The 15,743-nt window shown below is 36.3% G+C and overlaps 1 protein-coding gene across 1 annotated transcript; it reads left to right on the plus strand.

Annotated features, from left to right (window-relative positions):
- The first annotated feature begins 944 nt into the window (after positions 1–944).
- On the plus strand, positions 945–14,689 carry tha1 (threonine aldolase 1). Its single transcript, XM_059532627.1, has 7 exons — positions 945–1,220; positions 4,480–4,563; positions 4,882–4,970; positions 5,530–5,715; positions 6,008–6,145; positions 11,048–11,240; positions 14,277–14,689. The coding sequence occupies exons 1-7, from the start codon at positions 974–976 to the stop codon at positions 14,582–14,584; spliced, it is 1,245 nt and encodes a 414-aa protein (XP_059388610.1). The 5' UTR covers positions 945–973; the 3' UTR covers positions 14,585–14,689.
- The last annotated feature ends 1,054 nt before the right edge of the window (positions 14,690–15,743 follow it).

Consider the following 15,743-nt stretch of genomic DNA (forward strand, 5'->3'; position numbering starts at 1 on the left):
ATAACTGGGGCTGCTTTTTTATTTCAAGACCGTGATGACCAGTGGATAAGTGGAGTAAAGCGAACTTCACATCATTCAAATTTATTCTGTAGAAATTATATGAATGCTCTTGGCATTGAAGAGGGTTGAGGAACACAAACCTGAGAATGTTTTAATTTGTTCTCACTCTGTTTCAGTCTTAATGAGTTTGAAATCTTTAAATCAAGTCACAAAGATGTTCTTTTTAGTATCCTACAAAAACATTCAAGAATTGTTCAAAATGATACATCAATCAGTTTTTTATGGGTCCCAGCACACATAGGAATAAGGGGAAATTAACAAGTGGAAGCTTTACAGAGAGAAATGATAGAGATACAAGTTCCATTAAGTAAATCAGAGATTAAGGTTTTAATATGGAGTAGAGTGATTTAAGAATGGCAAGTTATGTGGGGGGAATGGGGAAAAGGGTAGATTCATTCCATGGTTTAATAAACAAGGTAAATCATAATATAAAGTTTAAGTCAAGGAAAGAAGAGGTTATCTTTAACAGATTATTGCTAGGGCACTCGCGTTTAAATAGGACACTTCAAATAATAGGGAAACATCCCAATGGGTTATGTAAACAATGTCATGTTGAATAAACAAACAATGTGTTTCTTGAATGTAGCAAGTACGAACAAGAATGAGGAAAAATGATAGTAGAAATAAGGAAAAAATTAAATCGGGATCTTAATGTTAAGGTTTTGATTACATTTGCAAGTAAAATTAATAGTAAAGTCTTCTTTGATTTTATTAGATAGACAGGGTTGATAAATCGAAATATAAAACCACACTCCTGAGCAGAAGGTAGCAGTAATGCACCTGTTTGTGTGGGTGTCAGCTGCCGTTAAAAAACAAGAAGCGGAAGAAGAAAGTTCAGTAAAGTCCTGTGAACTGATTCATTAAATATTGCGGAATATATCGATACATTATTGTACAAAGTTGCCTAGAAGACATGAGCTGCAAAACACTAACGGTTCCAGCTCGTATACTCCGTCATTTTTTCCAAAAACGTCGTGGAGTTGTTCACCTGGATCCAATGCGGATGTACTATGGGTCCCGGCAGGTGGTCCCGGGATCAGCCGTCCGCACCGTGGACCTCCGCAGCGACACGGTCACCAAACCCGGAGCAGGCATGCGCCGAGCCATGGCCGAGGCAGAGGTCGGAGACAATGTGTTCGGAGAAGACCCCACGGTTAATGGTTAGAGATAGACACACAGTCAGTTGTGTGCTTCGGTTATGTCAGATTCTTACTCTGATTAGTTAAATGGTCCCACTCATACTTAATTGTGGTTAATCTGTTAAATTCATAAAACAGATGTGGTAGATGCAACCAGTGGTCGAATTATAAAAAAGAAAAAAATCATTTTTTCAGTAGTTTCGTTATAAGTAGTATAAGTAGTTATAAAAAAAATAGCCTTATTTAACTATTTTTTCTAAGTTTATTTCCTTCTGGTGCCTGAAATGGAGGAATTTTGATCAATATTTTGCTAAATGTTTTTTTGTGCAGGTAAGTGCTGGCACCTGGGGGGTATTCCAGAAAGCAGGTTATGTGACATACCCGGGTATGTTTAAGAGTAAGTAAGCGGATAACCTGAAATTTCGGTTCCAAAAACGGAGGTAACTTTCAGGGTATGTTAGTAGTCATAGCAACTCACTCTCTTAACTTAACCTCTGGAGTAGGTTATGTTCCAGGGTTAGTTCACTTCAGCGAGCCTTCAGTGGGTGTGACACATTATATAATATTACAATATGTAATATTGTATATATATATATATTAATGAGGAAGAGCTAATATAAGTAATAAATAAGGTAATATATTATTCTAATATGATTATTTCTTTTATTGGCATAAAGTTATCTATAAATTATGTATTAAGAGGTATGTATAAATTATAAAACACTATGACAAGGTAATGTTTAACTTATATTTATATATTTTATTTATTACATTTTATATTATCTCACACATGGAGTGGCATTTTCTATAATGTCTAAATTCTAAATTAAAATACATATCTGATATGACTTAATGTATAATTAGCATAAAACTAACAATATAATTCACATTCTCAAGGATTAAAGATTAAATGAAAAAAAAAATGGCACAGCCATCAATTAGGTGGCGAAATGCACTAAGCAGGTAAATAACTAATGAACAAAAGAACAAGAAAAAAACAGCTTGGCGCGCTTTTTCTTAGAGTCTGTTTCTATTGTGACTCGTCGATTAGTCGCTCTGTTGAGAATGTCTTGAGTCTTAAAGCTGCTCTAAGTGATGTCACACATTTTTTAGGCCAAAACATTTTTTGTCAAACCCAGCAAACATCTCCTCACTATCCGCTAGCTGCTTGTCCCCTGAACACACTTTAAAAAAACGGGGTCTCTCTAGACACCACAGGCTCCACAAACAACAAGAAAAACAAACTGGGCTCACCCGCACCACAAAACATGACAAACTGTTCCAGCCAATAACTGACAAGAAAGATTTGGGGTGGGGTTTGGGGGGGTTAGTGCACAGATGAGGAGGATGGAGGGTCTAGCTAGCCTCCGTTTTGTTTGACAACAATTTGAACGTCAACAAGAAGTTACGAATCCCGGCATCGCTTAGAGCACCTTTGCAGGAACATACCCTGAGTTGAATGAACTTACTCCCGGAAGCGTTTTTGGAACCACATACCTCGAGTCAGCAAGGTTTGAGGTTAATCAACCGAGAGTTCAGGGTTTAGTTCACGGTAAGTTAACCCTGCTTTCTGGAATACACCCCTTGTCTCGTTTAGGCCTGTAATGGATAAATAATGATGACAATAAAACCGCCAGTAGGTGGCAGCAAGTCCATGTTTTAATAAATGTTTTATTGATTCATTCAAATCAAACGATTCATTCAAAACGGTTGATTGAATTACCAACGAAACAAGCATAGACAGTAAAAGAAATGGACACAGCGACCCCATTGGAACTCAATTGAGACAAGTGAAGCCCATTTTTAGCGTTTTTTAGCACTTCCGTTTCTGACGCGCAGACTCAAACTAAGCTTGATGACGTCAGCAACCTGTCTGACAGATGTAAATCTTCTAGTAGCTGTGCGTGAAAACTGCCATCGTTAATCTGGCAGAGACGGCGAGCTTGAGCGGGGAGTTCTTTGGCGTGAGTGAGCAGGAGTAAGTATTCTGATTAATTATTTTGTATAGTATTTTAAAATGTAACGCCAGTACGCCATATTAAGTTAATTGCCTGCGAGCTTCTCCTCCTGTCTGTACGGTAATGCGACAGAGAGTCGAGTGGTTATGACGCAATCGTTAGCCTATTTTTACAAAAACTGTTTCTACGGGGCCATAATGTAACATAGAAGGTAATGGGAGCCCTTTATACATTGTCGTGTATCTTTAGAAATAAATAATGGACAAACGGAGTCTTTAAACGCCTCAGATGTAAAGTTATTCGCTGTCAAAGTGACGCCAAAATGAATGGGAGTCAATGGGAATGCTAACGCAAGTGAAGTTCTGCTACAAGATGGCGGCACGCGGCCGACTTCAACTTCCGGTCGACTTCCTTGCCGCCTGGAAACAAGTGAGTCCATCTGAATGGACTGTTGAATCACTCGATTCGTTCAAAATCTGATTCATTCAATGAACGAAACACTTTGTTGCTATGCGCTGTTGTATAATAACAACACATGCAATGGTATTCAGAAAAGTACATTGATTGCAATGAATCGGAAAAAAAAAACGTAAAAACACATACATGTGTATGTTTTCCTTTCATTGCTTAAATTATTAGTGCATTCTAACTGTATCATAACAGGCTTAATCACGCAGTGAATGCTTTTAGACTTTAAGGAAGTTTTTGTTAGGTTTTTTTAAAGTCGGTGACTCGAAAATGTCCGCTCAACCACCGTCTCTCAATCCCTCACACAGTCACACATACAGCACAATAACATTATGTCGGGGAATGTCTTTAAATTATAATCAAGGAAAAATCATACCGTTTCGGTTGTCTTAGAACCTCAAAAGTTGTGCTTGAAAATTGACGAAAATGGCTTCTGCTTGTGTGCAACTACCGAGTTCTGATTGGCCAATCACCGCTATTTAGTTTGTGAATTATTATAGCCTAAGTATATAATTTTAACATTTCATTTGCATGATAAGTTTTACATAATACACATTATTAATCTAAAGGGGATGGTAAGAGGGGATAGAGTTGTTGTTTTTTTTCAACCGGGGGTTGCCATCCCCTCAATTCGAGCCCTGGATGCAACCCTGCTCCTCTGTGGTCTGCAGTTATACCTGCTGTTCCTATAATTGGCCAGGACACATCTGTTACCCTGTGTTAGGCTATGCTTTGCATCTTGTTAAATAAAAACGACTTGTATTTCATCAGCTAGTAGTATTGTGTAACTCAGCATTACAAGGTGTTAACCACATTAAACAATATTAATAATAATTTTTTTTTTTTTTTTGTAGAACTACAAAAGTTTGCTGCTGATATGTTTGGCATGGAAGCAGCTTTGTATGTCCCCACAGCAACGATGAGTAACCTGATTGCAGGTGAGATTGCAGGATGGTGCCCAGGGCTATTAATAAAACTTGTTTACAGTTGTCACTTTGTAAAAGCTTTGAGGTAAAATGGACACATATAATGCTGTTTTCCAATGTCACCGTGGTCTCTGTCTCTACCTGAGAGCTGCTTCTGGATATTAAAATCGGATATTTCAAAAATAATATTGATTCACGCTCACAGAAATAGCTCACTGTTTTTGGAATTTTGTTCTTGTAAGTGTCCAGATGTTACACTATAACACATAGGAGAGCTGTTCTTCCCAACACATGTGTTGCCCTCATTTCTTTTTTCCTTCTTTGATTCAGTTATGGTGCACTGCAGAGAGAGGGACGATGAGATGATAGTAGGTGATCTCTCTCATATTCACGTTTACGAGCAAGGGGGAAGTGCACAGGTATGAACAAATGGGGGCTATTTGTCTCTTACAAAGGCTTATATGTTTTTTTCTCTCATGCTATTCCCTTTATTATTCTTGAAATCTTATATCAATATAATTTTTATAAAAGAGCCTTCTAGTTTATTCCAAAATATAAAAATGTCATATTCACCACAAAATGCAATTAAACACAATTATAATTTGGAGATGTGGTCATTTAAAGATTTTTTTTCTTCAAACCTTATTCACGCCAAGGCTTTATTTTGATAAATGATGAATGAATAAATAAAAAAAATAACATATTGTAAAAGTATTTTCTGTCACTTTTGATTCAGTTTAATGGGTCCTTGCTGAATAGAGGTATTAATTTCTTAAAAAAAAACAAAACCAAGAAGAAAAAACTTACTGACACCAAACTTTTGAACATTAGTGTATTTTTACTGTTGACCTTTGTTGGCAGACCAACAAATTATTTGTTTATTTTCGAAAAGTCCAAATGTGCCTTCAGTTGAAGAAGCACCCGTATAGCATATTATCCGTAGGCTGAGATACAATGTGCTTTTGTTTTTGTTCATAGATTGCAGGCGTCCATTCTGCAACAGTCACTACTCTTGCCGATGGCACCTTTGACCTCAACCAGCTGATTTCCAAGATCCGTCACGGTTACCCTAACCAACACTACCCACGCTCCCGCCTGGTTTGTGTGGAAAACACGCACAATGTTCAGGGAGGCCGCGTCCTCCCACTATCCTTCCTGCAGGAGGTTAGATATTGGTTAAACATTGGTTCATTAAACGTGTGAGAGAGAATATGTTAAGGCAGCCAGACACCTGGGGCTAAACTCTGAGAAATGGGACACAATCCCTCCATTTACACCTCCTGGTTATGATCATTTAGTAAATGAGTGATTAAACAGAGACTGATTTATTCAGCACTGCGGTACAAATAGTTTCACCTCTTGCCTTAGAAAATGCACATTACACTTTTATGTTATAAGTTTAAAAATAATGTAGAAGACTTAGACAAGGATAACTGTATTTGTTTCGCACTCAAAGCTTCGGTCTGTGGCTGATGAGTTTGGTTTGGCTGTGCATATGGATGGAGCGAGGGTGATGCATGCAGCTGTGGCTCTGGGCGTCCAACCCGCTGAGATACTACAGCACTGCCACTCTGTCAGTGTGTGTCTGTCTAAGGTGAGCACTCATATTCTCTGGCCGTTCCTGTTTATGGTCCATTTAATGCAATTTCTGATTTTCTAGTATGGCTATATATATATATATATAAAGCTCAGTTAGCTGTTCTAATTCATTCACTTCTGCTAAATATGACATTGCATGTCTGATATGAAGTTAATGTTAACTCAACATGTTGATTTAGTACAATTAATTATTCAAAAATATATAGTCAGTACTTTTTTACTATTGTATTTTTTATTAAGGATGCATTTAACTGATCACGTTTGACAGTTGAAAGTTACAAAAAAATCCTAAAGTTACAAGAAGTCTATTTCAAATAAAAAATTTTTTTTTTTACTTTCTATTTAAAGGGGTCTTATGATGCATTCTCTTTGGAGTGTTACAAGCTCTTGGTGCATGAAGAAGATCTGTAAAGTTGCAAAGACTAAAGTCTCAAATCCAAAGAGATTAGACTTGTCCATGCCCTCCTAAAAAACCTTGTTTAAACACGCCCCCACGTATCTACATCACTGTGTGGGAGGATTTGCATAAGACTGCCCATATGTTCGCAGTGTAGAGTAGCGCTTTTTGTTTGTTGTTTCTCTGATCACAAATGGACATGGTTTTGTTTACGCAGCATGAAACACAACGCGTAAAAAGACAGTATAAGTCATTATAATCAGTAATTATGTCCACACTGGATGCATCAAATGCCTCGTTTGTAATGGGTTTTATTGGTTTTGTCTTGTTGCGCTGGGACACACAGCACAGCATCACAGTATGTTAAGGCGCGTAACATTTCCATCACATGCTTGAGGTATTCAGCCAATCATTCCGCACTGGATACCTGGCCAATCACAGCACACCTCGCTTTTCAGAACGATAAGCTTTGTAAAAATTAGCACCAGCATGTTAGAATGATCTCTGAAAGATCATGCAGAACTAAAGACTGAAGTAATGGCTGCAAAACAATTCTTCTTTGTCATCACAGGAATAAATTACATTTAAAAAATATATAGTAGTAACAGTTATATATTAATCACAGTTATATTAAATAATATTACTGTTTTTATAGTATTTAAAGAAGTCATCTTTTTTTAAGTTTGACCCCAAACTTTTGAACAGAAGTGTGTGTGTGTCTTGTTTTTGTGACATATCAGGACACAACTCTGTATAATGACATGGGTATGACACAGGTATTACAAGGAGAGGGTGACTTATGAGTACGGTGGCCAATATAGCTCAACGCGCTGCAATTTAAGAAAACATGCAAATTGAAAAAACACCAGCAAATAAAAAAAAACATCTTCATCTATTGACAACACATGCATATAACGAAACGCGCTGCAAATAGCACTGACCACAATGGAAATGTTTCGAGGAAACCTCAAAAAGTGTCGGACCCGGCTGGGATTTGCTTATCGTGCAGTGGCTACTGGTCAGTGGAGTTGTTGGTGAACTGAAAGGTGAGTTGTTTTTATTTTTATAAAAAAAATTTTTTAAATTAAATTTATGCATTTAGCAGACGCTTTTATCCAAAGCGACTTACAGTGCATTCAGGCTATCAATTTTTTCATGGTGTTTTTTTAAACAACATGATTCCTTTATCTTTGGGATATTATTAGCCTGAATAAGTTGAATAATTACATGATTAAATGTAAAACTTTACTTAAGATGGCTAACTTTAATATCCTCAGCTAAATATAATTTCAAGGTTAATGAAAATAAATTTGCAATGCTTCATTAATTGATTCTTAATTTGCATGTGTTGTGATGATTTGCAGCGCGTTTCGCTATATGCATGTGTTGTGATGATTTGCAACACTTGTGTTGTCAAACTGATGAAGATGTTTTCTTCATTTGCTGATGTTTTTTAAATTTGCATGTGTTTTCTTAAGTTGCAACGCGCTGAGCTTTCACGGCCACCGTATATGAGGACATAACCCATGTCCCCATTTTTCAAAACGCTTATAAATCATACGGAATGAGTTTTTTTGAGAAAGTTAAAATGCACAAAGTTTCCTGTGAGGGTTAGGTTCAGGTGTAGGGTTGGTGAAGGGCCATAGAATATACAGTTTCTACAGTATAAAAACCATTATGCCTATGGGATGTCCCCACTTTTCACAAAAACAAATGTGTGTGTGTGTGTGTGTGTGTGTATTTTGATACATTTTTGGGAATGATTAGTCTTTATCTCAGCACAGTGTAGGTTGTTTTATTATGACTGCCAGCAGGCCAATAAAAGCAGAACATAATTTGAAAATTGAAACTGCACAGTAAATGCAGCAACAGTTCAACTGTTCACTATTTTGAACAGTAGTGACATTTTCATAATAGAAAAAATGTACTTATTATAAACTAGCAGTAGTTTGCACACAATAGAAATTTATTTTCCAAAGAAATTATTTCAGTAATTTAATAAATAAATAAAAAACTTTGGTCAGCGAGAAACAGAATCTGTAGAGTTTCCACCAAATGCAGGAGAAATCAGTTTAGATGAGAGGCATTGAAAATAGCCTTGTTAAAGTCAGTGCTCGTATGCTTCATAACCTGCACCCTGAAGGTGTCTCACACATCTAGATTATCAAGTCTTATTTTATTCATATCATCAAAGTGTGATGGTACTTTTCTCTGATAACACACCTGTAATCACATCGCATCATCTAGGATTTGAAATGTGCTCCTCATTACTCCCCGCAGAATGAACTCGACATCACAACTCAGATCATCACATACACACAAAGTCGATTGAAGAGACCCTGAAGTAAAACCTAATCACTCTCAACTCTCAACAAAATCCCTGGAGTAGATGTCAACTAGCATATTTGCATTTTAATTACAGAACTTGTTTGCGTCTAGCTACAAATAGGCTTTCCTCTTTCCCTCTCCCTGAAAGACATTACATGTAATTGGGGTTTATATAGACAAAGACCACCGATATGAATAACAAATCACTTCTGCATGTCCTGACTACAGACGTTCAGAGAAATAGCAACCATCTGTATTCCAGGTGTCATTTATAAATCTCTGCCTGCTCATGTATTGTAACAGCTGTTTGATTATAGCTGATGCATTTATGCTTGAGTGGTTTTTAAATTGTTGATTATGATGTACAATGTATGTCATACTTTATTCATAAATGAAATATGAATGTAAGACATATTGGGGTGTTTACAAAGGACATGTTTCATTTTACATGCAGGCTGCCTTATAGGAGCCAACATGTTAAGATCACATAACCAACCTAATGTTACTTATTTGAAAAAGTGTCAGTTTAAGTTTAAAATTCCGAGAGAAGACTTAATTGACTTTTTGGCAAGAAAACATTTTTACTAATATTATAAATGGACCTCAGGGCAATGTTGTGGCTTAAAACTAAAATGTTTTAACTAAAGTATTAAAAATAGATTTCATAAAAATAAAGATTTAACCCTCTGGCCCTCTTCGGTCATTTTTGACCAAAAAATCTTATATTTTGAAATGTAAAAAATCGTTGCTTCAGCGGAATGAGATGACACTTGGTGACTTTTGTCACATTAGCAATATGAACACAAAAAAAATCATGGACATGATTTGGATATGTTAAAGAGTCCAAAAAAAAAAATGCACTTACCTTCTTCGCAGTCAAAAATGACCGACATAGGAAATGAATCGGAAGTACGAAAAAATGTGAAAACTCAGTGAATCTTTTGATGGTACAAACTACAAATCAGCCACTGGTCAGGAAAAAAGTGTGCAGCAATCAAGGAGTGACTCTCCAGAATATCAGGAGTGCAAAATAGATACCAATCAATAAATGGAAAAAATACAAAAGGGGCTCTCTCTCTCACACACACACAGACACAGAAATGAACCGGTAAGACTGCAAGAGAGCACATTGTCAGAATATGTGAAATCAATAAATGAAAACAAAAAAACAAAAGGCTGGCTTGCTTTCTCTCTATCTCTCTCTCTCTCTCTCTCTCTCTCTCTCACACACACACACAAATGAACTGGTAAGACTGCATCAGAGTAAAAAAAAAAAAATTTCAAGTTATTGAAATAAAATCAATAAATCATAAATCAAAAAATCCAAAAGAGATTCTCATTCTCTCTCTCTAACATTTAAGTACATTTAATAAAATATTAATTAATTACAAAATGTTTGTATAGTGTTTTGAATGATCACTTTTCATTCCTTATTTTGTTAGATTTTTTAATTATCAAATACTTGCAAGGTTTGCAAGTTTTTACTTTTTTAATGCCTCCAGATTGCCCAATTCTCACATCAAAAAATGGATTTTAAATGCTTTCACTCTATTTTAATGTGAACTATTGCATTTATTAAAAAATAGTAAATAAATAAAGAGATAAAAAAATATATATTAATTCTACTGGAGAAAATAGCTCATTACAATTGTATAAATATTGCATAGAATCATAAAATTCCCTAAAAATCATATATAATAATCAAAAAATATTATTAAACAAAAATATATTACATTGGTTTTCCTGTAGAAAAAAAAAGTTACATTTTAAGGCTTCGGTCACTTTTGACTGCGAAGAAGGTAAGTGTGACTCCTAAACGAAGAGGGCCATAGGGTTAAAAAAGAGGAAATAATGAACCTAAAAAAAAAAAAAAAAAAAAAAGCTTAACTACTGCAATTAAAATAAACTGAAAATAAAAATAAAATTCTAAGAAAATGCTTATAAATACTGTAATACCATCATGCTTTTTTAACAAAAAGCATATTTAAGTGCATCACGGTGGATGGTGTGTAAACATGCATCCATTTAATGCAGTAATTATTCAGTAAAATCTGAACTGTCCTGTACTGTTCTAAATGTATTCTTTCATAGATTCTGTTTTGTATTCTCTCTCCCTGTGTATTAAATTTCATGTGAAGAGCTAGAAATCTGATATGATTTGCTCTTTGGCAGGGACTCGGGGCACCTGTGGGCACCATGCTAGGTGGGTCAAAAGATTTCATACAGAGGGCAGTACGTGCCTGCCAGGCACTTGGCGGTGGAATGCGTCAGTTGGGTGTCTTGGCAGCTGCTGGTAAGATTGCCCTCTCAGACATGATTGGCAGACTCGAGGAGGACCACAGGAAAGCCAGAAGCTTTGCTCAAGGTGACAGAACCCTATATATTTCCTTCCACAACACTGTACAAGCATTGTAATGATTTAGTTAGCCTTTGCATGATGAATACCATTTTTGTTAGACCATAATAATTATAAAATAAAGGAATATATTAAGCATAGAAATTAAGCATACTCTTATTCACAGTAGCTGGAAATAGTTCATTAGCACCACCATTTTGTTAGTCATCTAGTTAGACTTATTCACATTTGGCCATAATGTTTAGTAAACCTTTGAGACTGAACGTAGATTATTTAAAATCTCCATGCAGTCACCAATTTTATCTCTTAAAACTCATCATAATTTCATATTTAAAATAAAAGTTTTTTTTTCTCATGAAAATAATTTCTAAATGTCCTAAAATGGCTTTAACGTAACTCCCTTTTAGAATACAAGTAAGCATGAATATGCAAACTAGTCCCCACCTCCACTCAGTCACACCAGATCAGACTTCCTGATCCATGTTAACTTAAGAAGTAAACGCTACACAATGACAATTTGCAGTATTGGATCGATTCAGCCATGCATGTTTTAAAAACTGATTCTGAAGAGGAAGAGCGAATTATACATGGTTTTCTACAAGACAAAGTATTTTATTTATCACTCTCTACAACATCAGACACATAATCGTAATTGAGATCATTAGCCTTTGGCTTGATTACATTTTCAAACAGCTAATAATGTGTTGCTAATGTTACATAAACCATAGGTGCATCCCAATTCACATACTTATGCACTATTCTGTGCCATGTATAAATACCGGACTATAAGTATTTTCTGGAATACAAGTCACACTTTTTTTCATAGTTTGGCTGGTCCTGCGACTTATAGTCAGGTGCGACTTATTTATCAAAATTAATTTGACATGAACCAAGAGAAATGAACCAAGAGAAAGCATTACCGTCTACAGTCGCCAGAGGGCGCTCTATGCTGATCAATGCTCCTGTAACCTACACTGAGCAGCATAGAGCGCCCTCTCGCGGCCTTAGACGGTAATGTTTTCTCTTGGTTCTAAATGAATGCGACTTACAGTGCAGTGCGACTTACATACGTTGTTTTTCTCGCCATGACGTAGTTTTGGACTGGTGCGACTTATACTTAGGTGCGACTTATAGTCCGAAAAATACGGTATTTAATTCATGCACTTCACAGTAGCATAGTGTGCATAGTGCATCGGTTGGGACACAGCTCATGTACCCATTTGCCATCTCAGACAGCCACCTTCTTAAAATCAACATTCTTAGGTATATACAGTTGTATATACGCTGGGGAAGTACTGGCCTAGTGGTTAGAGAGTTTGACTCCTAACCCTAGGCATAGGGTTGTGGGTTCGCGGTGCCCTTGAGCAAGGTACTGAACCCCCAACTGCTCCCCGGGCGCCACAGCACAAAAATGGCTGCCCACTGCTCTGGGTGTGTTTTCACTGTGTGTGTGTGTGCACTTTGGATGAGTTAAATGCAGAGCACGAATTCTGAGTATGGGTCACCATACTTGGCTGAATGTCACGTCACACATCGTCACTTTGTCTAATGATATGAAAATCCCCACAAGCATGCTGATGGGATTGGATACATGTTTGTGGTGGTAGGAAACAGGGATTCAAACCATATTTTTTAAACTGTCTTTGGTACTTCTGCAGTTTGCTCAGCAGTCATGTTGACTGATGAAATGATGCATATAAACAGTTGCTAACTTGATTTTCACCACAGTGGGTCCTTCAGAAATCAGAAACTAAGCATAAAAAGACAACACACAAAGTTAGTCAGAATTGAAGCTGTTAATAAAAATCTATTAAATAGAACAGTTCAGTAAAAAATAAAAGTCATTATTTAGTCACCCTCACGCTCTTAAGAAACCTATTCTTTCTTCAAGGAGTGACGAAAGATGACTTTTTCAGGCTTTCAAACTTCAAATGGCATAACATATAATTTTAATGATTCTGTAAACAAATAAAAATAGATTCGGACCTTGAGTTCAACTGAGTTCAGTGAATGCAGCAGGTAACTGTAATGTATATCAGTGAAGAATGACTTGCATGATGGTTTGCAGTGCTTGAAGTGGGAAAAAAAAGAAGTGCCGGTACCCCTTCAACCCCCATTATTTATTTATTTATATTAAACAGATAAGTACTTTTTTTATAATGTGTGTAATAATGTATGGAAGGTGCCACAATCAATCAATCAATAATTAAATAAAAGTTTTCAATACAAATTACCACAAGTCAAGCTGCGATACCAAACAGGACCACAGGGAGACGCCAAAGACCACCCAATCACCTGCATTTACTATTATACGGATCCATTCAGAATCGCTAAATCTCTGACCACCGCATAATCAGTGTTCATTATGAAAAACTTTTGCTTTTAAGCCAAATACAAATTGAAAAGCATAATTCTACTGACATCTGGACGCAAATCAATATTCTCTCCACAATTGCTGATGACATTGGCCGTGTTTTCTCTGCATTAGCGCCGTTTTGAACTTACAGTTTGAATTCGTTCACTGGATCCTTGGACTTTCCAGGAGTTTACCGGTTTAAAATTGTGTGATCGCAAAAGCCTGCTTCTTTTCATTTTATTATTCTATTTTATGTTATTTTTGTTATAAAGTACTGATTCAAATTAGTAATCAATAATTAATTATTATTCTACTACTCTGCACGCCTCCCCTGACATGCTCTTGTGCTCTACACACTCCGCTTGCATTTTTTCAAGTGATTGGTCAGAAGTGCCGGAACACACAAAAAAGTGCAGGTACTCTAAGGCTAAAATTTAGAAGTGCCTGTACTTCATACCAGTGTGTACCAGCCCAATTCAAGCACTGGTGGTTTGTTTTTCACACAAGCAATTGTGTGACTAGAAGCCTTGGAATATAATGCACATATAAGTCATATGAACATAGTGCCCTTTTTGAAGCTTGAAAGTTCAGTCCCAATTCAGTGCATTTAAAATTGGATTATTTAAAAGTCTCCTTTTCTGTTTCATTTAAAGATTCTGATGGAATGTATTTTGCCTTTTCTCTTGTAGCATTGTTAGAGTGTGACCCTCCTCTGTACCAGTTGGATCTGAACACTGTGGAAACCAACATTTTGAAGTTCCATCTGCGGGACACCCAGATGAGCCCGGTGGAGTTCTGCAAGCGGATGGCAGGCGTAGCTGAAGAAGAGGTGGAGGCTCTGGGCCAGGGGGTCAAGGTTCTGATGTTCCCCCATCTCGGGGGAGCAGTCAGGGCTGTGTGGCATCTAGGCATCAGTGAGGAAGACACTCAGCTGGCTATACTGAAGGCTCAGTTTGTGGCTCAACAGCACAAACTTAAGTTGAACAGGGCATCTTGATAAGAGCTTTTGACCAATCAGAGGTGTCTTCACACCAGTCTTTTGGTCCCAGGAACCTTTTTAAAAAAAGGGAAAACTGCAAAATGAATCAATTGTATTCACTACTGAAGGTAGATCCTCAAATGCATGTGTTTTCATACATTCATCATACATTTGTGTTGTACTTTACTTTCTTTTATGTTCATTTATTCTTCAGTCGTTCATTTATAGTCATTTCATTATTCCATTAAATCAAATCATATAATCATTATAGCCCTTATATATTAATTTAATTGATTTTTTTTAAATTAGTCATATATTATTGCTTTTTATTTTATTTTTTTCATTTTTTGTGCAGTCTTATGACGTATTTTTCAGGCGCTGTTTGTCTTTATTAATAAGAGATAAGAGGGAATATTTATGGTAATTCAAGGTTTATGGTATGTTGTTGTGAAGCTGTTTGGTATAACACTACTTGTTGTGCTTTGGGAGCATTGAAACAGACTATTCAATAAACTCTGCTACTTTTTTATCATCATCACTTTGACTCCAGCTTCTGCTCTTCACTAGTTTTGCTCAGTCAACTTCTTGGCTGAAAGAAGGCTGTTAATATGTTTTGGGTATTAGACTATTTTGCTGACTAGCTGTTCTGTTACCAGACAAAACACATATTTTCTGACAGGATCTGGTGTCCAGGGCTGGATCTTATAGGGGTCATGAACTGAGAAACCAAAATTCCCTTGATTTATTTACATAAGAGGTCACTGTACTATAAAAACATTGTGAACGGGTTTCAGAAAACAGCAACTTGTACTGAAGGCAGAACTAACCCTAACGGATGCATTATATTAAAAATGCAATTTGGTTACCCTATTCTCTTGTGAAAAACCTGCACCCTCAGGAATGTATTGTGAATTTCATGGTTATTATTTTAATATATATATATATATATATATATATATATATATATATATATATACACACATGTATGTATACAGGGGTTATTGGGATGTTTTGGTTATAGGCTAGATGTAAAGTTTCACTATCAATAAGGCACTGCTGTCTTATTGGCTAAATACTGGTTTGATCATCATTCCAAGATTTTGAATGTCAGGTTTTCTGATACACTGAATGAAGGTGGTACAAAAGGTTCAAAGTTCAGGGTTTTAGATGCATGGAA

Source organism: Carassius carassius, chromosome 40 (genome assembly GCF_963082965.1).
Source record: "Carassius carassius chromosome 40, fCarCar2.1, whole genome shotgun sequence".
Classification (NCBI taxonomy): domain Eukaryota; kingdom Metazoa; phylum Chordata; class Actinopteri; order Cypriniformes; family Cyprinidae; genus Carassius; species Carassius carassius.

Bases quoted from the DNA above. Each gene is read 5' to 3' on its own strand.
- tha1 (XM_059532627.1), top strand. From the start codon at position 974: ATGAGCTGCAAAACACTAACGGTTCCAGCTCGTATACTCCGTCATTTT. The intron at 4,971-5,529 runs GTATGAACAAAT...TTTTGTTCATAG, and splicing joins AGCAAGGGGGAAGTGCACAG to ATTGCAGGCGTCCATTCTGC. The intron at 5,716-6,007 runs GTTAGATATTGG...TCGCACTCAAAG, and splicing joins CACTATCCTTCCTGCAGGAG to CTTCGGTCTGTGGCTGATGA.